The sequence below is a fragment of the Denticeps clupeoides genome, unplaced genomic scaffold, assembly GCF_900700375.1.
Source record: "Denticeps clupeoides unplaced genomic scaffold, fDenClu1.1, whole genome shotgun sequence".
Taxonomy (NCBI): domain Eukaryota; kingdom Metazoa; phylum Chordata; class Actinopteri; order Clupeiformes; family Denticipitidae; genus Denticeps; species Denticeps clupeoides.
Window position 1 is genome coordinate 404,721 of NW_021629982.1, and position 22,315 is coordinate 427,035.

Below are 22,315 nucleotides of genomic sequence, written 5' to 3' on the forward strand. Positions count from 1 at the left end.
GGCTGTGCAAAGGCGCCAACCTGAAGTTTCGGGACATAGTATGGAGAAGGAATGTTCGGAAAGGGGAAGAAAAGGCAGGAAACTAGATTCAGAGTTCTTACTTCTTAGGCCCCTTCAAGGTTGCAAAGGTAGACAAAGGTTTCTGGCAAATATATGACCATCTAAAACTCAATCTTGAGAAAGGCCCAAAATCCCAAGGAAACTAAGAAGTTCTCCTTGGCACTTCCTCCAGCGTGCTCCTCTCCACCACCTTCTCCAGCGTGCTTCTCTTTACTTCCTCCTCCAGTGTGCTCCTCTCCACCACCTCTTTCAGGATGTTCCTCTCCACAAACTCTGGTGACCTCCTTTCATACATTTCCATGAGTAATTCCATTTTCATATATTATGCTGATTTTGTTCTCAAAGTTATATTGTTTTACACAAAGACAGAGAAGATGCATGGGGAGAGAAAGCCACGTTCTTTAATCCAGAGTTGGGTGCTACAAAATGTTTTATTGGGACATAGAGAAAACAGCACCTAACAAGGATCTTGAGAGTGAGGTAAAAAAATATTTCAGTACTTTCATTAAGTAACTGTAGATATAACTAAATCTTTACAAAGTGAATGTCATGTTTAATTTAAAATTGATAGCATTTACATTTCATTATTTAACTGCCCCCAGGTGATCAATTCCCAACTTCAGCCTAAACACAAACTACTAAACATATACGGAGAGGCGTACTCTAGTCGCCTTTTTACATTCAGTTTGTTTTTTAATTGCAATTTACAGCATTGAATACTACTGCATTATTTTATTTGAATTTGCATCTAAAGTTGAGTGCAAAAAAATTGTGGATGATGATCCTACAATTTTGGCTAGACATAACAGACATTACAATTGTGTGTCTGTGTTTTTTTTTTTTTTTTTTAAACGATGAAGTTTAAAGTGTATTATCAATAATCTTGCAGTGTGAACCATGGAATATGATGTGATCTTGGGTGCTGTCCATGAACCTGGTCATTGGATACTTGCAGTAAGAGAATGAGTCTTCATTAATATTGATTACGTTTATTATGAATAAATTCCAAAAGTCATGCAAGCACAACATCAAAATGTTGTATTAGCTTCATAGCCTCGCCTATGAACCGGACAACAACAAAGTCACAGGCTGAGACCCCACTTACTACCAATGTGTCCCTGAGCAAGACACTTAACCCTCCAGTAGCTGTACCTGTGACCACTGATTGTAAGTTACACTACTGTATTGTAAGATTGAGTTTAACGGTTAGTGGACTTGGACTTGTGGTGTCTTTGAATAAAATTTTTATTTGTTTGATGATCTTACATTTAAGTGTGGCACACAAATTACGAAAAAAATGGGAAATTGAGAAGGGAACAAACTTCTATATTTAATGCTATAGTATTGACACTTTTATACAGATCCAGTGTGACATATGCAACCAGTGGTTACATGCACAGTGCATAAACACAAGAAACATGCTGACAGTGACATTATACATTAAGATTAAAGTCATAAACGTGCTAGTTAAAGGTTTGGTGTGTGTCTGTCGCATTTCTATCCTATTTACAGCACGGTCACATAATCTGACAGCAGCTGTCAAAAAAATGTGACCTCTTGTCCCTATTCATGATTAAAAGATGGAAGAAGATACCTGAATGGTTTGGTGTGTGTTGCATTTCTCTATTTAAAATAATGAGCGCTCCTGGATTATTTATTGTTCTCAAAGTACACAATTAAACATCAGTTTAATCAGTTAATTCGGCAAACAATAATCATGTAATATTTTTACATAACAGCTCAGTCTTAGTTTACCTTAAGCATGGTTTTCCACAGTAATCTTGGTGATAACACTGGTGATAGTACAGAGAACGTCGGGCCACCTCCTCTCACCAACGATTCCTCACTTGTTCATTTGTTTGGTGCTTCATTTCCGAGTACAATGAGACGTGGAACTAGTGGTATTAACCTAGCAGGTCCCAGATTGAAAGCCATCTTGCTGCCATCTCCAGGGGGACTGGTAAATGCTTAAAAAAAACCCAGTAATGTACATAACATAAAACGTCATATTGAACGTGTTGTTTTTCCATCTGTGTATATATCCTGTATTGTGTGCATTTCCGGTATGATCGGAAAGTGCTTCCGGAGCGCGGCGCGCCTGTGCTGCAGTGTGGTGTCATGGCGGTGAATCTGGCGGAGCTGTCGCTCCCTCAGCTAGAAGGGCTGAAGGGGCAGCTGGAGCAGGTAACCACGGCTTTTTAACGTCCGAATGAGCGTCATGGTCGCCTCTCCCGCGGTTATAGCGTGTAGAGAAGCGGCCATGTGGTGGGGCGGCGGACCAGGCGTCGTAATGCGGCCTTTTGTTTGCAGGAGACCGAGTTTCTCACCTCATCCATCGGGCAGCTGAAAGTTGTACAGACCAAGTATGTGGAGGCGAAGGACAGCCTAGGAGTTCTCAACAAGAAGAACGAGGGTGAGCAGCAACTCCACATCTTCTGTAGGGGTGTGTGTGTGCGTGTCATAGGACCCTGATTTGGACTAAGTGGTTCTGGAAGATGTATGAGAGGTAGAGTGTTCCTTATTATTATTGCCTAATTGAACATGAATTGAATGTGTGCCTTGTGTGCTCTCTGTTCTCAGGTAAAGAGCTGCTTGTTCCTCTCACCAGCTCTGTATCCTTCACCGGTTTCTCCTGCAGGAATTTCGTGTGTGTGTGTGTGTTAGCAGAACGGTTGTGTCTTCCCTTATCTCAGTGTACTTCCTTCATACGGCAATGTGCAGATGTATGTTCCTGGAAGTCTAAATGATGTGGACCATGTGCTGGTGGATGTTGGGACAGGATATTATGTCGAGAAGGTATGTAATACCGCAGCCAATAAAAACACCTTTGCATCAATGTTTTAGACCCTTTTCCATACCTTTAAAGACTTTCCACAAATTATTAGATATCAGCTATTTGTATGACTCTTTTCTGTGGTTTTCCTTTTTTATTATTAAAGGTCCCCTGACGTGACTGAGATTATTAATTACATTAATATGAGTTCCCCTAGCCTCTCTGTCGGTGGCTCAGATAGTCTGATCTGGAATTTGTCCCGTTATGATGTCATAGGTTACCTACCATTTCTCATGCTTTTTCTACCCAGCGAACTTCCTTCCCTCCCCTTAAAAAGTAGATCCATCAGCCGTCATGGCTTTCAAACATGCAAAGCATTGCAGTTGCTCTGTGATGTGAAAAATGAGCACAAATGTATTTTTTTTATTCAGTCACGTGAAACTCTGAATAACCGGTGGGTTAATTTTATTTTTTCTGTAAAAATGGCTCTCTTCCTCGTCCCGCCTCTCCTGTCTATTTGCATTTAAAGCTACAGACACAGAAACAGCATGTCCTGGGGAAATCTCATTGTCGGACTGGATAAAAGTGGCTGTAATTCTGCACTACGGCTGAATGTCTGCAAGAGACTTCAGATATGGTATTAGGGGACCACTTTATAGTTCCTTAATAGTATTCGCTTATTGTCTGTTATTATATTCTTAGTCATAGGAGAAGCACTTTAGTAACAATAATGTAATGGTTCTCAACATTAAGGCAATCTGAATAGGTCCTCTTCATGCTGCCAATGGATGTATTTGGTTACTCACTACAATTAGGCAGTTTGTATGAATCAAGGGAACATCTACGTAAATGGCAGCTCATTGAACCTCCCTGTTCTGACACCTGTTTGTCATGACACTGCATACCAGGAAAACCCCACCTATCTCAAGACCACTGGTTTTAGCTAATGTACTATTCAATATGAAATGCACTGACATCATATCTGTTCCTGATTATCCTTTCTAGGGATTGCATGTATTGCAAATGTCGGGTTTCTTTTTTGTGAAGAGTACAGTACAGTGGTCCAGTCTAAAAGTAATGTCCTTACTTCCCTCAGAAATAAGTGGCCTTTGGTTTTTATGCTCCTCATTTGAAATTCTTCTTCAACAAGCTCCATGCAGATCGTAAATTGGTAGTGTGGCAAATGAAGTTTTTGTGAGCCATTATTTTCACACTTTTTAAGCTGTAGTTAACACTCTTGTGTGTTTAGAACGTTGAAGACACCAAAAGCTTCTTCAAGCGTAAAATCGATTTCCTCACGAAGCAGATTGAGAAAATCCAGCCTGCACTGCAGGAGAAACATGCCATGAAACAAGGTCTGTGGATAAGTGCAGTGATGACAATAAGACCAAACATAATATTTGCATTTAGACAGTTTTTATTTTTGTTCATTTGTGTGTGTGTTTTTGCAGCGGTCATGGAGGTGATGAATGTCAAATTGCAGCAGCTACACAGCCAGCAGAATGCACAGTCTGGAACCAGCAAAGCTTAATTCACAAAGTCCCATGCCGTTGTACCTTGCAGTTAACATGATATCAGTTGAATTAGCTGCTTGAAGTCAGAGGACAGTTGGCAAATCTGGTTGTATTGAACCTATGCTGCTGATTGAGTCTTAAGTTTTCCTTTTGATTTCTTGTTTGTGTCAGTGACATCTTTCAGAGCATTCATTGAACACATTCTGTATTTATTGCTTACATTTTGAAATAAAAACATTTTTTGGTGTATTTGTGCTTTGTTTATTTGATTTGGATTAACATATCTAAAGTACACCACCTTGCAAAAAAGCATATTAAAGTTTCAGCTGGCACAGTGAATCAGAAGTCACCCCATACATGTAAGAAAGTTGCTTGGGCTTCTCTTAATCATGTACAAATCTTTCACCTTTTACTAAAGATTTCCGTGGAGATGGGTGTCAAGAAGCTCAAAATATTTTTGAAGGCTCTGTTTCGACGTCTACACTTGGGGCAGTGATGGCCTAGTGGTTAAGGGAGCAGCCCCGTAATCCGAAGGTTGCTGGTTCGAATATCGATCTGCCAAGGTGCAACTGAGCAAAGCACCGACCCTGCTCCCCGGGTGCCTGTCATGGCTGCCCACTGCTCACCAAGGGTGATGGTTAAAAGCCGAGGACACATTTTGTTGTGTGCATCGTTTGCTGTGCTGCAGTGTTTCACAATCACTTCACTTTCAAATGCTAAATTAATCACATTCATATTTATGTGTTCCTTATTAACCAATTTCATGCACACACACAATATCTTCAAACTACAATGCAGTCATTAATTATGATATTCGCAGTATATGATTTGTTAATCAGCAAAATATTAGTTTGCAGAAGTATTTAACATTTTTTGATTTGCAGTAAGTGAAGTGAAGTCATTGTCAATTGTGATACTTTTTAAGCTGTAGTTAACACTGTCTTGTGTGTTTAGAACGTTGAAGACACCAAAAGCTTCCAGTGTAAAATTGATTTCCTCACGAAGCAGATTAAGAATATCCAGCCTGCACTGCAGGAGAAACATGCCATGAAACAAGGTCTGTGGATAAGTGCAGTGATGACAATAAGACCAACCATAATAGTTGCATTTAGGCAGTTTTTATTTTTGTTCATTTGTGTGTGCATTTTTGCAGCGGTCGTGGAGGTGATGAATGTCAAATTGCAGCAGCTACACAGCCAGCAGAATGCACAGTCTGGAACCAGCAAAGCTTAATTCACAAATCGCTTTAAGCACTTTTTAGTATGCATAAAGAACACGATGCTGGTGTGGCTCCTTATTCGAATTGTCAGTTCCACATTAAATATTGCTCAGGGGGGTTAAGTTCAGTGAGGCTTACAGCCACGAAATCTGTTTCGGAAATAAAACTCTAAATTCTGAACTATTAGAAATGGTACCACTTGTTACCTGTCTGGCTCTACACCGAATTCACTGAAAATTTCACTTAGGAACTGCACATCAGATTATTATGAATTGTTATTATGAAATTCTTTCCAGGTATTGGAAATTTTGGGCCACTGAAATGTAGAAATACTATCAAGTGTTAGCCTAATACATTCATCCTAATCCGATGTGTAGTAACAAGTGGTACCACTTATAATAGTTCCACCATATGCGGACTGTCTGACTACATGGCTCGCTGGACTCTCCCCCTACAGGCGTAATACGGGTATTGCAGTCTGCGGCGCAGCATTGAAGATGGAACTGACAATTCGAATAAGGAGCTACCTTAGTGACATGCCTGTCATAGGACAACACACGCTAAATAATCTATGCAGGATTTGACACAAATATTACACAAGCGTATTTATTTCTTTATTGCGTAATGTATCATTTAGTTCCGCCTCGGGTCACGTGTTTCCGGTGGTGCTGAACCCTGCCAACGGAACAAGATGTCGGCGCGGCTTCGTCCTCCCTCACCTCTCCGTTGTAATCCGGCCTCATTTGTCATACAGGTCGTGTGTATGTAGAAGCGACATGTGGCTGGTGCGGAGGGGGACCGCCACCAGGAGCCGAGAACTGCCTTTCTGTGCTTATTAATGTGAGCTTTTCTCAATACTTTATCCGAATGTTGCTTCCACCAGAGAATTGTTCGTGTCGACGTAGGAAAAGAAAACCCATTTAAAAAAAGAGGTTTTATGTAATTAGGACAAATTCAGAATTACACATGTCTGTCTGTCTCCACGATTAGCAATTAATTTGAACGTGGAAATAGTTTTAAATCAACTTGAATGAAAAAGACATTCCATAGCAGAAGTGTAGTTCCCGTTCATCTGTCTGGAAACGGCCAAAATGATTGTGATCTACAGTCAGGTTGTTGGGGATCAGAAAATGTGGGACTTTTTTTGCTGGACTAATTTCTTTGGCTACTTAAATGCACATATAAATTATAGAACAGGAGTAATAAATTATATTTATGGATTATTCAGATTACTCAGACCATTCCTGTAAGTAAGTGGAGACTTGAATCTCACACACAGCCACCCAGCCACCCCAGTGATGATCAGTACCGCGCATGGAAGGGTTTCATGACCACTCATGTTCTGAGGATCTCTCTCTCTCTCTCTCTCTCTCTCTCTCTCGCTCTCTCTCGTTCTCTCTCTCTTTCAGACATTAGTGTGTTCAGGCCCTAGTGATCGTGAGATTATGAGATCTGAGGGGTTTTTGGTTTTGACCATTATGTTTTTCCTTGTACATTTATTTTATTTTAATCTTTTTTCCCCTTTTCTCTCTCTCAGGAAAATGATGCTCTTCTTACAAGTGGTGGCTCTGTCAGATGTTGCAGGATGTACCAAGACAAAAGAGATGTTGCACAGACTAGTGGCTCATTTGCTCTCTTAATAAGGAGTAATAAAATAAGCATTAGGAAAGGTGGTCAATGGTCAGTCTATAAAAATTATGTATAATTTTTAATTTGGATTTTTTGTAATCTAGTTGTACACAAAGCATGAATGCATGATATTGTATAATGGCACTATCAAAAGCAGGTCTGGTTATTTGCCAATGAAAGACAAAAATTGTCTTTCCTCTGAACCTTTAATAAACATAATGGACTCCCAGTATGTGTACTGCTGATTGTTTTATGTTCAATCTGAGTCTATATCATTATAAACTTCTATATAATGAATGTAATGTAAAATTATCTGTTCAATCTGACAAGGGTGACTTGATGATTGCGTTGATAGCCAACAATATAATGTAGACAAAAACGTCCTAAATGAGTAGTCACCTCTAACCTGATTTTACAGTCTTGACAGAATTCATTTCTTTTTCATTTTAGATCATGCTCAGGATAGAGAATCGCCTTTTTATAACTGTTTATAATGTTTTGTTAAGAACACAAACCAAAACTGTTCTAAATAGTTATTATTTCATATGAATATAAACTTATTGATACATTTTGATTTGCGAGGAGGTTACATTTTTGGGTAGGACGTGGTTTGTACCAGTTTTCATGGATGGACAGTAATATCTGGCCGGATGAGCTAACCCAGATTTCATGGCTTAAACTGTGTTCTTACACTTTTTTTTAAAAAATAATGCACGTAGTGAGAATTGGAAAGACTGGGCGTGAGTGGCTGTGAAGGGAAGTATGGGCATCTCTGGCGTCCCGTTCCCTCCCCCAGCTACCGACGGCCGACGGCCTGCCTGTGTGACGTAAGCGGCAGTATCGCGAGATCTTGTGAGGCGCGCGGAGACGGGGCGAGGACACGGGCGGACGGCGCGAGGGAGGAGCGGGTGAGTTTGTAAACAGACTCGTGCATGCTCGCGCTCGGGAGGTCGTCACGTCACGTCACGCAGGCACCGCGTGAAAATGTGCGTGGGGAGGATGGTTTGCAGACCGCTGCCCTGCCCTGCAGATTTCAGCTCCACGCCCTCACAGTGCTGATATGCGACATCGGGAGTGAACATGCTCTGCACATGCTCTGCACATGCTCTGCACACGCCTGTTCTCAACGTAAAAGGGTCCTTCCAAGCTACGAATCAGAAGGTCATGCCGTTGTATGCGTGCATGGAATTGTGGGTATGCTGCATACACCCAAGACAATAGATATTGGCCTTGACAGGACAGGAATGGTTGTAGACGTTGGAGCAGTTCTCATTTGATGACGTGGATCCTTGCTTGCTGTTGAGAAACACCCACTATAAATGGACATGCTGGTGTAGATGGAACATTTTTGGCTATGGTGTGTAATGTGGGTTTCTGAGACCTGGTGACATTTTTTTGTTTCCTAGGTCTTCCAGACAACTGGTCCAGGTAGAGCTTCACACGTACTTCCACGTGCTTTCCCGCTTCAGTGAGCCAAATTTACTGGTGGTCTGGCTTGAGGGCAGTGTGGTTGGATCTCCATGGGGCTTTGAGACCAATGTAGGGAATTTTGGCACAACTCCCCTACAACTGCATCCTTGGTAGTTTTGAGAAACATGGGAGATGACCGACCATTTGTCTGTACTGCATCTGGTTGTGGTCAGGTAAGTTTGTGTGTGTATGTTCTGAGCATCACATTATTTTAAAACTGTAATTTGAATAAAAAGAAAATGTTCGATTTTCCTTCTGGTGTCACGCTTCTAACTGTTGGGTGTGATTGGTGTTCATATTTCTCATTTCTTTTCATGAATTGTAAGCTCTCGGATGTGCTTTGCAGACCAGCTTACTCACTCCCTGCAGTCACATGATAACACAACATTGTGTGTAATATTAATGCAAAGGGGGGACTATCAAACCCCCAAAAACAGGCCAAGTATTTTCTTTTCAATATGAAATTTAATATTTAAAGTGAAGCACATGGTGACACAACGAAATGTGTCCTCCGCTTTTAACCCATCACCCTTAGTGAGCAGTGGGCAGCCATGAAAGGTGCCCGGGGAGCAGTGTGTGGGGACAGTAGCTTGATCAAGTCCTCAGCCCAAAATAACTAAAAAAACTGGCAACTTTTTAAACTTGTATGAAAATTGTGGCTCAATGGACTGGATTGATTATAATAAAAAGTAGTTCAATTATTTATATATAACTCATGTTTTATATATAAATCCTGTTTGTCTATACACTGATGGCTATAGTTTTAACATACAGCTTTTATTAAACCCTGTTATCAAAACACCCTCTGCCCTCATGACCATCACTGTGCATGGCCTATAGGCAGTGGTGGCCTTGCGGGTGAGGAAGTGGACTCAAAGGGTCCCAAACAACCAAAATCCCTTTGGGCAAGGAACATGAGGCTCTTGGCCATGCCTCCAACATTAAGCATCTTCACACACTTCTCCCAGGGTGCCTGTCATGGCTGCCCACTGCTCACTAAGGGTGATGGTTAAAAGCAGAGGACACATTTTGTTGTGTGCACCATGTGCTGTGCTACAGTGTATCACAATTACAATCACTTCACTTTAATTGAATTACAGGCTTTTTTTGTTACCATAGTTTTTGTTTTTTTGGTCATCTGTATCAATTGATCTCTTTAATATTTTTCCCACGTCTGCCCCTCTGTGAACACTTTCACAGCAATTAATATGCAGAGATTAAATCTTTTTTTCTCCCCATTCTTCAGCATTAATGTAACTTATGTCTTCATATGTATGACTTTTATTTGTATATGGAGATTTTGAGTGTGTGATCTTTGTTAGTAATTGCAGTAATAAAGATAGGCGCGGAAAGAAATGTCCTACTTTTTCTCGACTGGTGAGGTGGCATTAAGTGATAATGTTTTAGTTGAACAACAGCTTATGTTTTCTCTGAGGTAGTTGAGTGACGATTGGCAATCTACTGTGTGTGTATGTGGTCAAAGGCACTCATCATCATCTAGCATATCTGCTCAAGCTGCCACTGAGCTACAGAGTGAGTTCAGAACATGATGGAAAGAAGAGACAAACCACACTGCCTGATTTTGCCAATTCATTTCTTTTTCTTTGTGCATGATTTTTGGAACTGATCATTGTTTTTGTTGACTGTACTTTTTATATCCTGTTTTGTGAGAGGGACACCTCATTTCCTGTGTCGCTGCTCACTTACATTGCATCTATAAATAGGCATGAACAGTAACATGAATATTTGCCAGATGAATCAGTCCCCCTAACTTTAATAAAGGATCATCTTATCTTTTTTGTCACATTTATTAGGGAAATTTACATTGTCATGGCAAGTACAAGAAAAGAGCAGCAAAAAAAAAAACAAGAGCACAGCACTATTTTGACCGTTTAATAAGATTCAACATACAAGTAAGCAAATAAATAGTCCTAGAAGAGAAAAAAGTAACTAGAAGTATTATTTTTAAGTCCTGTGTTGCTATTTTCTTAGAGGTGTGATGATACGAGGCTCTCGGCCACGCCCCAAACATCAGACAGTCACTTAGTAACTAGAAATATTATTTTAAAGTCCTGCGTTGCTTCTGCTTGTTCCTCCTTAGAGGTTCACTAATGAAGATCACCTGGCTGTGCATCAGCACAAGCATGAGATGAGTCTGAAATTTGGACCAACCAGAACTGATTCAGTTATTATTGCAGGTTTGTATGTACAAACATATATAGCTATATACATCAGTCAGCCACAACATTAAACCTACTGACAGATGAGGTAACAGTAGATTATCTCATTTCATTGTCAGTGTGATATATAATTATGAGCTAGTTAACAGTCAGTGCATTATTGGGTCCGAGCTGGTTTAGGCTTTGAAACATTGTGTTTAGCATCTACCAATACTGGCCCCAGAAGTGTGCTATACACACACACATATATACTGTATATATGACGTATACACGCATACACACATTCTACTCTATGCATTAAACGTTACAATTACATTGATGGTTATATATACTGTATATTCATACACTCAGGATAGACGTGAAAATTTTGTTTTTTTTTTAGTTTAGTTTTTCGGGGGCTGGGGTACATAATAATGTAACTTTCTTCTTCAATTCACTCCACAGGGTTTCAGTAGGATTCAGGTCAGGGGATTGAGATGACCATAGATGACCTTTCTAGGGTTTATTAGGACATCCAATTAATGTTTTGATTTAAGGTGCTCTGATATTTTATGGGATTCATGATGCCATGTACCCTAGCACTGTTTGCAGATTTAACAGACCAATATATCCTCCACTATATTTGACAGATGGGGTGAGGTTTTTTCATTATAGCTCTCTTTCTCAAACATATCTTGAGTGTTTATATCCAAAAGTTTCCATTTTCAGCAGTTTTGCAGACTGCACTGGTCTGTCATGGTAAAGCGAGAGCTAAGAATTTCCTCTGACACATCGGACCATAGCTCTTCCTCTAATACTTGTCACCACCAACATGAATCTCAGCATCTTTAAACTGTCACCTACCTGCTCTTCCTCCTGCCTTGTTGTCAATGTCACTGTCTCCAACCCATATAACATCACTGGTCTCACTACTGTCTTTCATTCTTACTCGTACCCACCTGTCACAAACGATTCCTGCTGCTCTGCTCCATCAAATCCAGCCTGCCTGCACTCTCTTCTTCACCTTTCTTCCACACTTCCCATTGCTAAGGACGGTTGAACCCAAGAAAGGCTCGACCCACTTCCACCTTAAACACATCTGTTACTCCTATTGCAGACCTCACTGCTATCACACTGTCCTCATACACTTTTTACATACTCTGTTTTTACATGCTCTGTTTCCTTCTTCAGCCAGACTGGTGGCTTTTAAACTTTTTAAGTCGCATAATACTGTATGTATTTCTTCGTGTCTTTTCCTAGATGAGGGTCTGTGCACCAAGTGCAAAATGGTTGATCTGAAGAATTAAGTGTGAGTGAGTTTGCCAAAACAGTTTCATTTGTCCACTGTGAAAGCTGCAGTTCTTAAAGTGTGTGAAAAAAGTGGCTTATAAACCCGAATGTACAGTAGCCACACTCTCTTCTCTTGTTACTTTACAGTCTCCAATCTCCTTCAGACTGCTTCCCCTGCATCTTTCTCCACTCTTATATGTCACCCTATGCTCCCTCATCACCTTTGTTCCCTTCCCAACATTTCCCTACTGAAGTCTGCTCCAATCACCACTCTCTCTCTCACTTGGATAAACACTGTACTACTTCATCCATCTCACACCCCAGCTGTGGGGCATATGCACATGGGGCAGTGGTGGTAGTTGATCCAGGGGGTCCAGGGGGTGACTGTCCCTGTAACTTCTGATTGTAAGTCGCTCTGGATAAGGGCGTCTGATAAATGCTGTAAATGTAAATGAGGCCTAGCGGGTAATGAAGAGGACCCATAATCTGATCGGAAGGTTCAAATCCATCCAAATGCCAAGGTACCACTGAGGTGCCACTCAAATTATCGTCCCCACACACTGCTTCCCGGGTGCCTTTCATTTACATTTACAGCATACTTATCAGGGACACAATGGTAGTAAGCGGGATTTGAACCCGGGTCTTCTGGTTCATAGGCGAGTGTGTTACCCACTAGGCTACTACCATCCTTTCATTGGTTAAAAGAAGAGGACACTGTGCTGCAGTGAAGCTCACTTCAAATACACTAATAATTTCCAACTTTACACTCATCACTCCGTGTGACACTCTATTCACCATCAGGACACTCTTAACATCCTCTTCCTTCACAATTACACCTACCCCATTTCTCCTGCCATTTACAACATGCTAGAACAACATGTTCCTCCATTTATTAGATCAGGTGATGCATTACGGCAACCTCTAAAGGCAGAAGCCTAGCATACCCGCCCTGGCATCAAGGCAAATGCCCAATTCTCGCAGGTTGAGTATTGCCTGATGGAACTACCCTATTTCAGCAGGTTAATGCACCTCGACACACTGCCAGTATCTGCTACTGATTGGTCTGTGCCAGACACCACAGTATACCTTCAGTGGTATACTGGAGTGTCTTCCTCAACAGGTCAGGCCGGTTTATGGGGCAAAAATGGTCAAAACAATGACTCAATATTAGTCAGATGGTCATAATCTTATGGCTGATTGGTGTAGTAATATACTGTGTAAATTTTTCATCACTTTTGAATTCCCTTATTTTTCTGATTTAGCTGTAGGTTTAGATTAACAAGTTGTTTGAATGCAAGTGAAGGTTTTGTGTGTGTGTGTATTCAGACCAAACCCCTACTCCTACATGGTTCCTGAAGAACTGTGAGGAGGTGGGACTGTTCAGTGAGCTTGCTGGCTCCTTTGAGCAGGAGCTACGCAGACCTGCAGATGAGGAGGCCAGGAGTCAGAAAAAGACGGTAGGCAACAGTGTGTCAGGATAAGACTGAGAGTGCGCTCTATTGGTTGATCAGGCAATTTAATTAAATTTGTCCGTTTCTGATTTCATTATTCCTACAGGTTTCTTCAGAGGTAGATGAGATGGAGGGGTCTCTAGAGATAGACTCCTCTTCCCCAGAGAGCCCCAACTCCACATCCAGTCTGACAGACGATGCAGATCCTATTACCACGATAAAGGAAAAGGTGTTAATCTGAGGTTTCTGCATTTCTGCTGTACTCCAGACATATTGTAAAAGTTGGGATGCGATGTAAAATATATTTTGCAAATATGTTTATAGCCTCATATTATGGAAAATACACAGACAGCAAGGCACTAACAGTATTACTGTGAAAACATTCTATGATTAGTACTGCAGATTTTGTCAATAACTTTTAAGCCTTGTCCACACAACAATGTTTTTCTCTAAAACTGGAATATTTCTATCTGATCTGGCCTTGCGTCACACAGAGAAAGCATTTCAGAGGACTCACAACAGTATTTTATTAAAATGATGTATTAGCCAAACCTTCAACCTGACCTATAACCCCAAACATGTCATACATACAACAATGGCTGGTAACACGTTCGAGGTCATGCTGCAGCAACTACAAGAAAACCTCTCTACTGGGCACAATTCTAATGAAAAGACAAGGCTGGAGAACAACAATGTGTGGTGGTGTTTCTCCATGTGGATGACTTCATCTCAGATAACGCAGGTTTTTTTATACACTGACAACCTGTTTTAGAGAAAAGTGTTCTTGTGTGGACTGGGCCTTAGTGCTGCTGCTTGTAGTCTCAGTCAAATAAATCTTCAATTAATAAAGTGTGAATAATGTAGTCAGAATATGCTACTAGAATGCCTTTCCCTCTGCATGTCTGTGCCAACATATCATCTTCTAATTCAAGAGTATGCTTAATGGACAGACCTGAGCATACAGTAATGAATGGGTGTGCTAGTGTCAGCATGTACATGTGTTTTTCTCTGTTCTTAGACAACACCCCCAAGGCCCATTAACTCAGCCCCCACTCCCACCATAGTAAGGCCAGGATCTCTCCCGCTTCATCTGGGGCATGATCCCCTGACCCCTACACTCCCCTCTCCAACATCAGTCATCACCAGGACCCCTCCTTCTAACAGACTCAGGTAAGAGAAGGAGGAGCTGGATGAAAAATCATACTCACACTTCAACAATTGGCAACAAAATTGCACTGTTTTTAATTTGCTAAAGGTCCTCTGACATTTTTGCTTTAATATGGGCCTTAGTATCCCATAATACTGTATCTGAAGTTTCTTTCCGAAATTTAGCTTTGGTGCAGAATTACAGCCACTTTGATCTAGTACCACAGTGAGATTTCCCCAGAATGCGCCTTTTCGGTGTCTATAGCTTTAATTGCTAATTTAGAAAGTGTAGAAAGTGAAAGTGTAGTGATTGTCACATGTGATACACAGCAGCACAGCACACGGTGCACACAGTGCATTTAACCCATCACCCTGAGTGAGCAGTGGGCAGCCATGACAGGCACCCGGGGAGCAGTGTGTGGGGACGGTGCTTTGCTCAGTAGCACCTCAGTGGCACCTTCTGATTACGGGGGCGCTTCCTTAACCGCTAGGCCACCACTGCCCCTCCTCCCTGCTAATGAGGAGGAGAGCGGCCTATAGAAGTTGAGCTGGCATTTGCGGAAATGACGTCATCAACACCATCCACCTACCACAATGTTTGGTGCAGACAGGAAGTCGTGCCTGCGTTTTTCCAGAATTAGAAAAAAAATCCTCTTGTGACAACATAAGGGAACAAATTCCAGATCCGACCATCTGAGCTGCCACTCTCTGGTGAAGCAGAATGACCAAAACCACTTTTTACACCTATCTAGCCAGTGCAGGCTATGGGAACTAGTTTTAACATTAATAATCTCACAAAGTGAAATTTTCATCTCAGGGCATCTTTAAGATATAAATAAATAGGACACATGACATTCACTACTTCACTCACTACAGAGAACTTTCTCTCTGCTTATTGGTCAGATGTATCTCTGCGGGAACAAGTAAATACAGCTGTTGTGGAATGTGTTCTCAAATCATGTGATGGTGTTTGGTCCTGTTTCTGTTTAGTACACGTTCTCACACACTAAAGCCTGTAGGTGTGAACACCCCTAGTGTACATGCTTTTCAATGGTGAGGGGAAACTGGAGAACCTGGAGGAAACCTGCCCAACATGGGGAGAGCATGCAAACACCACACACATTCAAGGCCAGGATTCAAACTGACAACCTTAAAGGTGTGAGGTCATATCACAAAGCGCTGCGCAACCACTGCATTCACTACTTCACCTAGCATAGCTCTTTAGCTAAAGCATAGATAACCTGTCTGCATATTTGGTTTGATAGTGGCTGTTGTCTGAAGATGTCCAACCTCATGTACCCGGCGTATTAGTAGCGTAGAGAATGGAGAGAAAGGAATGAGATAGATGAAGCACTACACCTATGCATGTGATGTACTGACAGACCATAATGTGTGTGAGAGCTGTCATGCCTACATACTTTTCCCTATTTAACCTTTGATTATAAAACAATTAGAAATATGTATTTCTGTCCTGGAAAAACACACACTTGCATGTACATGTAAATGTACTGAATCAGCACATTTAAAAATGTTACTTCTGAATTGTCATAGAGCAACATGTTATAGTAGGGTAGTGATTTCTGCCTTTTTAAAATCCCTCTTAGTTCACCCTCAGGTTCATTCTCTGTGTTGCCAAGCCCTGGACAAACATCTGTCATATCGGTAAGTTTTTCTATGGTTAGATGTTTCCAAATTTGTCATTCTTGTTTTGACATCATGGATGCCGTGTCCTCCGGGCTAAAGATGACGGAGACCTTCCAGCATTCATAAGTTTCATATTTTGTAAAGAACTGTGAATGCAGAAAGGTATATGAAGGTTTAGAGCAACATATACTTCCCTCGATACAATGTCTATTTCAGGGAAGTCCTTGTGTATTTGAGCAAAAACATCAGCATTCAAGAGATTAGAGTTCAATCCCATGTGGATTTGCAAGTGAAGTCATAAAACAAAGTGCTGCACTCTGTATTGTTTTCTTTATTGTGCTGCTTGTCAAGGAGAATAAAGAATGATGACAGTCTCTGTGGAGTGTGCCACTTTGAAGCCAGAGTGATTAGAATCCTGCAAATTATTCTGAGAACTAGAACGATAGTTGAAAATTAACGACAGCATAATAAAAAAAGAGAAGTTAATAGTTGCTGATATCTGTGGGATCCAAAGTGGGTTTAATTTAAAATACAAACAAAAAAACAGGACAAAATACAGTTAACCGGAGTTTAAAGTATGTCTGATATGAAAGCAAAATTGAGATGGACATCTGCAATTCATCAATCTTTTCAAGGATGTTAATTACCGTGAAATTTATATTTCATAAATATGATTCATTAACTTTCATCCGGGTTTTGGTGTTTTCTGCCAAGTAGAAAATTTAAACTGCAGGACTTTTTTTTTTTTTTTACAAAAAATGTAAATACGGTTCTCAAGCATTCTACATCTTACAGGAATAAAATAACTGATCAGTGCCTAGCGTTGACATAATAACGCCACCCTCTCAAACTCAAGTTGAAGAAAAAAATATTTCTAGCATAAATTCATATGGCTCCTTGCATCAAATAACTTATCTTTTAAAATCTTTATAGACAGAGTGCATGATGGCATTATTTTGCTCCATTTGCAGTGTTGAATAAAGCTCTTCAGACCTAGTGAGCACAGTGTGTTTTTTTCCCTTCTATAGTCTGTTTATTTGTGTGTGTGTGTGTGTGTGTGTAACAGCTTGCCAGGTCAGCTGTTGTAGTACCCAGCGTCCCAGGGATCCCAGGCCCTCCTACTGGTGGAAGCACCTCTCCATCTGCGTACAGCACTCATACTGACTCCAAGATGGTAAGATGCCTTGCTGTACATACTGACAGGGACACATAAGTGTCAGGCTTAGGGTTATTATAAATGCATGTGAGGTTCAATGACAAATGCTATTGTGTGTGTGTGTGTGTGTGTGTGTGTGTGTGAGTGCAGAAGCTGAAGGCAGCTCTGTCACAGCAGAGTGATGTTGGGACTGCTCCTCCTGCAGAGCTGTCAAACAGTAAACAGAGAGAAAAGTCATCGTCAACAAAAGCACAGGTAACAACCGCAGACAGGCCAACTTTCACAGAGAACACCAGACCAGGCCAGCTCCAGTTTAGACACTACCCAATCATGAGAGGACAGTGGGGAAAATCATCAGATAACATCCATTATCTACTGGAACATTGGTAAAACCTCTCTGCAGTTTTTTTGTTGGATCACTAGCATTATGCTGCAGAAACATGTACAGAGAGATGCCAGATGAAGCTCAAGCACTGACCACTTTTGCCTCTGACTTGATAACAGAGTGACCAAGAACCAAATGGTCACTCTGTCAGAGCTCCAGAGGTCGTCTGTGGACAGAGGGGAACCTGTGCTTGCTGTGCATCATAATGACAATCGCTTCACTTTCACCTTCACATGGTAGCCTGCCAGAAGCCACCTGAAGCCATCTGGTCTGATGAGACACAGATTGAACACTTTGGTGTGAATTCCAGGGGTCACATTTTGAGGAAACCAGGCATCACTCATCACCAGGCCAATACCATCCCTACAGTAAAGCATGGTGGTAGCAGCATTAAGCTGTGGGGATGTTTTTCAGCTGCAGGATATGGGAATCTAGTTACGATAGAGAGAAAGGTGACTGCAGCAATGTACAGAGACATCCTGGATGCTCCTGGACCTGCTCCAGAGCGCTCTTAAACTCAGACTTAAACTCAATTAAACTCAGACTAAACTTAGTCGCCCAGCTAGAGCCCAGACTTGAATCTGATTGAACATCTCTGGAGAGATTTTAAAATGGTTGTGCACCAACGCTTCCCATCCAACCTGATGGAACTTGAGAGGTGCTGTAAAGAGGAATGGGTGAAACTGGCCAAGCATAGGTGTGCAAGGCTTGGTGGCATAATATTCAAAAAGACTGTAATTGCAGCCAAATGTGCATTGACAAGTGATTTCTCATTTCTTTTATTTTTAATACATTTGCCAAAGCCTGTAAAGGAAAAGTGTCTACCTCATTAATAATTACAATAATCTTAGATTATTTAAATATACTATGTGTGGAATATTTTAATGTTGTGCTGCATTTGTGTGTGACCTCGAGTTCAGTTATGGACCCCCTCTCACTTCATGTGACAGGAAACAATCTACCACATGAGAGACCCCCTTTCATCTCTTGTTGTAACAAGATTAGTTTTTGGTGAAGCTCCATACCTTATTTGGGGTATGCTTTCGGGGCTCCACACCCTTTTTGCCCACAATAAAAGCAAATGGAGAGGAGAACATTTCAGAACATCCTGCAGCGTGCAGATCTTCTCAATAAACTCATCTGGAACCTTCCTTCCTTGTGTGGAGAAAATTTCCTCTACAAACCTCAAGTAAACCTTTTTCTCTGTGTCATTATGGGGTGTTGTGTGTAGAATTCTGAGGGGAAAAATGCATTTAATCCATTTTGGAATAAAGCTGTAATGTGGAAAGTGATGCACTCTGAATACTTTCCGGATGCACTATAAGCAGCACATCTTATGAACTCATTTCAAATCCTTCTCACCCCTGAGCTCTCTTCTGGATTTTGGGTCGGAACAAGAACCCCGAACATGAAAATGAACTCTGTAAATGTCTTTTGAGACAGTATCTTTGTTTTTTACAGGGTGGGCGTGGACGGCGTGCAACTGAGGTGGAGCCTGATGAGAGAAGGCGAAGGTTTCTCGAACGTAACCGGGCAGCAGCCTCACGCTGCCGGCAGAAACGGAAAATTTGGATCAGTGCCTTGGAAAAGCGTGCGGAAGAGCTTGAAACAACTAACACCACTCTGGCTGTGAGTTAAAAACATTGCGTAAATTTTCCACGTCCGATGCACTGATGATCTTTTTGCATGTTTTCATGGAATCTGTTCCATCTGTGTAGAATGAAGTGAAAGAACTAAGGAGTGAGGTGGCCCATTTGAAAGAGCTTCTACTGGCTCATAAGGACTGTCCTGTGACTGCCACGCTAAAGAAGAATTGCTTGGGTAATCCATCCTCCCACTCACCCATTTATCCATCAATCCATTTTTTATAGAGTCTCTCCCCTTCTCCTTCTCTCTCTCCAGAAGACTCTCTCGCTAACGGGTTGAGTGTTCGAACTGCTGAAGCTGTCGCTGTTTTGGCTGGAATGGGTTCTGGCCAATGGGGGGAGAGCATTTCTTATGGATCTGCCCAGCCCGCTGCTTCTGCACAGCCTGCCTCCAGATGATGAACTTGATAAGCCGCCAGTGGGAACTGCACATTTTTTCGGAGACTGGAAGTCAACCACTTTTATCTCTCCCTCACTCATTTCCCTGGCTGCATTGGTCTCCTCCGATTAAAATGGATTAAACATTGTCATGTCCTTCGGTGGAGATGTGACTGAATTGCTGCGTAGTGCTATGCAGTGTGGTTCTTATTCAATTTTAATGTCAATGTTTGTTCATTTTCCATTCCGGATTGTTTGTGGCTCGCTGTTATTGTAAAGGAGGAGGCTGTATGGATGAAGTAGTACAGTGTGTACGCAAGGGAGAGAGAGTGGTGATTGACTTCAGTGGGCATGATGGTGGAGGTAACAAAGGTGATGGAGTGTAAAAGAGAGGAATTCAGAAGATCCGATGGTGAGGATGAGCAGAGCTGCAGTAAAATATAGTTGATCAGCCACAGCATGAAGTTATGGAAAAGAGAGGTGAAAAACTAGAAGAAGAACAGGTCAATGTTTTTGCTGACCACTCCTGAAATGCTCTGCCCTGTAAATGGCATATATAGTTTAATTTATTATTTTTAAAAAATGCAGTAAAATAGCTGTAACCACAGTAATGTGATGAACAAGGCTTCATATACACATCCACACAAACAGATTGTTGTGTTGTACAAACTGAATTGTACTTTGGTCTGTGGACATAGCTGTGAAATCCTGTGGTTAAGTAGGCATTGAAATGCAATTGATTATTTTTTGGCAAATAGAACTGAATGGTGTTCTTTTAGTGTCTTTTTGTGCAATGTCTTTTTTTAAATTGCAAAACAAATATTCATTGCAATTTTGTTCAGTTCTCCTGTGTTTCTGTTGCACGCTGTATCATAGAAATTAAGGTAAAATATCATTTAAAACTGTTACCGAGAAGACAGACACGTTCATCATCTGAAGGCTTGTGTCTTTATGATCATGCTCTTTTCTACTACTGTGTATTTTTCATTTGATCATTTTTTGCACTTATTTGCAGTGAACCATGTTAGCTGGCCTTCTTTCTCTGTGCTCCCCCGAGGGTATTTGCAAACCTATCATGTGCAATGCTGTGTCAGAATGTGAGGTTTAAGTAATAATTGCATTTGCTGTAGGGCTTTAGTCACTTGCTTCTAGTCTGGACATTGAAAATGCCACTAAACTGGTGTATTTCAGGAAGGAGACTTGACTGTGCATCAAGAAAAGTCAAGACCACTACAGCGATTTCTGCTACTCCCAGTCAGATAAAAATGCATGGCCAAAGGCAGCTCTGTTGAGCTAGCTAGTGAGCTAGCTTATCTTTCTGATGGAAGTAAAATGAGTTTTATTAGGCTATATATGAATGCTCTTATGTAGTTAAATTAGGTTTGCAAATTCTCTTCATGCTGTGTCCACTGCTTTATAAATAAATTGTGTATACCTTACAAAAAAACACCCACAAATATGCATAAACTTCCTAACAGCTGAGGGTGATCTTTGGCGGCTAGAAATGGGTTCAAGCTGAAAAGCAAAAAGAATGTAAAGCATATAGTATCGTTACAAGATACATTTCACTTTACAGTGATATTTTGGTGTTACTATTTGTCAGGGTATTTAAATCATAAACACTTTTAGTAAAATTCTGAATAAATGCAAAATGCAATAACATGGACTTAGTGTGTGCTATGTTGACCAGAGCAGATACAGTGGTGTGAAAAACTATTTGCCCCCTTCCTGATTTCTTATTCTTTTGCATGTTTGTCACACAAAATGTTTCTGATCATCAAACACATTTAACTATTAGTCAAAGATAACACAAGTAAGCACAAAATGCTGTTTTTAAATGATGATATTTATTATTTAGGGAGAAAAAAAGAATCCAAACCTACATGGCCCTGTGTGAAAAAGTAATTGCCCCCTGAACCTAATAACTGGTTGGGCCACCCTTAGCAGCAATAACTGCAATCAAGCGTTTGCGATAACTTGCAATGAGTCTTTTACAGCGCTCTGGAGGAATTTTGGCCCACTCATCTTTGCAGAATTGTTCATCTTCATTTGAGGGTTTTCTAGCATGAACCGCCTTTTTAAGGTCATGCCACAACATCTCAATAGGATTCAGGTCAGGACTTTGACTAGGCCACTCCAAAGTCTTCATTTTGTTTTTCTTCAGCCATTCAGAGGTGGATTTGCTGGTGTGTTTTGGGTCATTGTCCTGCTGCAGCACCCAAGATCGCTTCAGCTTGAGATGACGAACAGATGGCCGGACATTTTCCTTCAGGAATTTTTGGTAGACAGTAGAATTCATGGTTCCATCTATCACAGCAAGCCTTCCAGGTCCTAAAGCAGCAAAACAACCCCAGACCATCACACTACCACCACCATATTTTACTGTTGGTATGAT

The 22,315-nt window shown here is 41.1% G+C and overlaps 2 protein-coding genes, 1 long non-coding RNA gene and 1 other non-coding gene across 7 annotated transcripts; all 4 read left to right on the forward strand.

The window, feature by feature from the left end:
* Positions 1 to 2,134: 2,134 nt before the first annotated feature.
* Positions 2,135 to 4,596, forward strand: pfdn5 (prefoldin 5). The gene is made up of 6 exons (XM_028967237.1): positions 2,135 to 2,244; positions 2,371 to 2,473; positions 2,641 to 2,672; positions 2,782 to 2,856; positions 4,083 to 4,188; positions 4,285 to 4,596. Exons 1-6 carry the CDS (start codon positions 2,179 to 2,181, stop codon positions 4,362 to 4,364), a joined length of 462 nt encoding a protein of 153 aa, XP_028823070.1. The 5' UTR covers positions 2,135 to 2,178; the 3' UTR covers positions 4,365 to 4,596.
* A 119-nt stretch (positions 4,597 to 4,715) lies between these two features.
* LOC114779055 (U5 spliceosomal RNA) lies at positions 4,716 to 4,827 on the forward strand. Its single transcript, XR_003746563.1, has one exon. It is a non-coding gene; the product is annotated as a U5 spliceosomal RNA (small nuclear RNA).
* Positions 4,828 to 6,207: 1,380 nt separating this feature from the next.
* On the forward strand, positions 6,208 to 7,424 carry LOC114779041 (uncharacterized). Its single transcript, XR_003746559.1, has 2 exons — positions 6,208 to 6,406; positions 7,104 to 7,424. It is a non-coding gene; the product is annotated as an uncharacterized LOC114779041 (long non-coding RNA).
* A 461-nt stretch (positions 7,425 to 7,885) lies between these two features.
* atf7b (activating transcription factor 7b) lies at positions 7,886 to 21,580 on the forward strand. Of its 4 annotated transcripts, none has more exons than XM_028967247.1 (12): positions 7,886 to 8,103; positions 8,602 to 8,838; positions 10,767 to 10,863; positions 13,441 to 13,571; positions 13,672 to 13,794; positions 14,584 to 14,735; positions 16,316 to 16,373; positions 17,422 to 17,529; positions 17,662 to 17,766; positions 19,358 to 19,525; positions 19,615 to 19,717; positions 19,802 to 21,580. In XM_028967247.1, the coding sequence occupies exons 2-12, from the start codon at positions 8,791 to 8,793 to the stop codon at positions 19,939 to 19,941; spliced, it is 1,233 nt and encodes a 410-aa protein (XP_028823080.1). In that variant the 5' UTR covers positions 7,886 to 8,103; positions 8,602 to 8,790; the 3' UTR covers positions 19,942 to 21,580. The 4 variants fall into 4 exon arrangements, with proteins under 4 accessions (XP_028823080.1, XP_028823081.1, XP_028823079.1 ...); XM_028967246.1 differs by having other exon boundaries at positions 7,889 to 8,103; positions 19,799 to 21,580; XM_028967250.1 differs by having other exon boundaries at positions 7,890 to 8,103; positions 8,602 to 8,623; positions 19,799 to 21,580.
* Positions 21,581 to 22,315: the final 735 nt, after the last annotated feature.

Coding starts and splice junctions, on each gene's coding strand:
- atf7b (XM_028967246.1), top strand. CDS start 8,791: ATGGGAGATGACCGACCATTTGTCTGTACTGCATCTGGTTGTGGTCAG. Junction 17,530..17,661: donor CTCATACTGACTCCAAGATG/GTAAGATGCCTT, acceptor GTGTGAGTGCAG/AAGCTGAAGGCAGCTCTGTC. Junction 19,718..19,798: donor GCTAAAGAAGAATTGCTTGG/GTAATCCATCCT, acceptor CTCTCTCTCCAG/AAGACTCTCTCGCTAACGGG.
- pfdn5 (XM_028967237.1), top strand. CDS start 2,179: ATGGCGGTGAATCTGGCGGAGCTGTCGCTCCCTCAGCTAGAAGGGCTG. Junction 2,474..2,640: donor TCTCAACAAGAAGAACGAGG/GTGAGCAGCAAC, acceptor CTCTGTTCTCAG/GTAAAGAGCTGCTTGTTCCT. Junction 4,189..4,284: donor GAAACATGCCATGAAACAAG/GTCTGTGGATAA, acceptor GTGTTTTTGCAG/CGGTCATGGAGGTGATGAAT.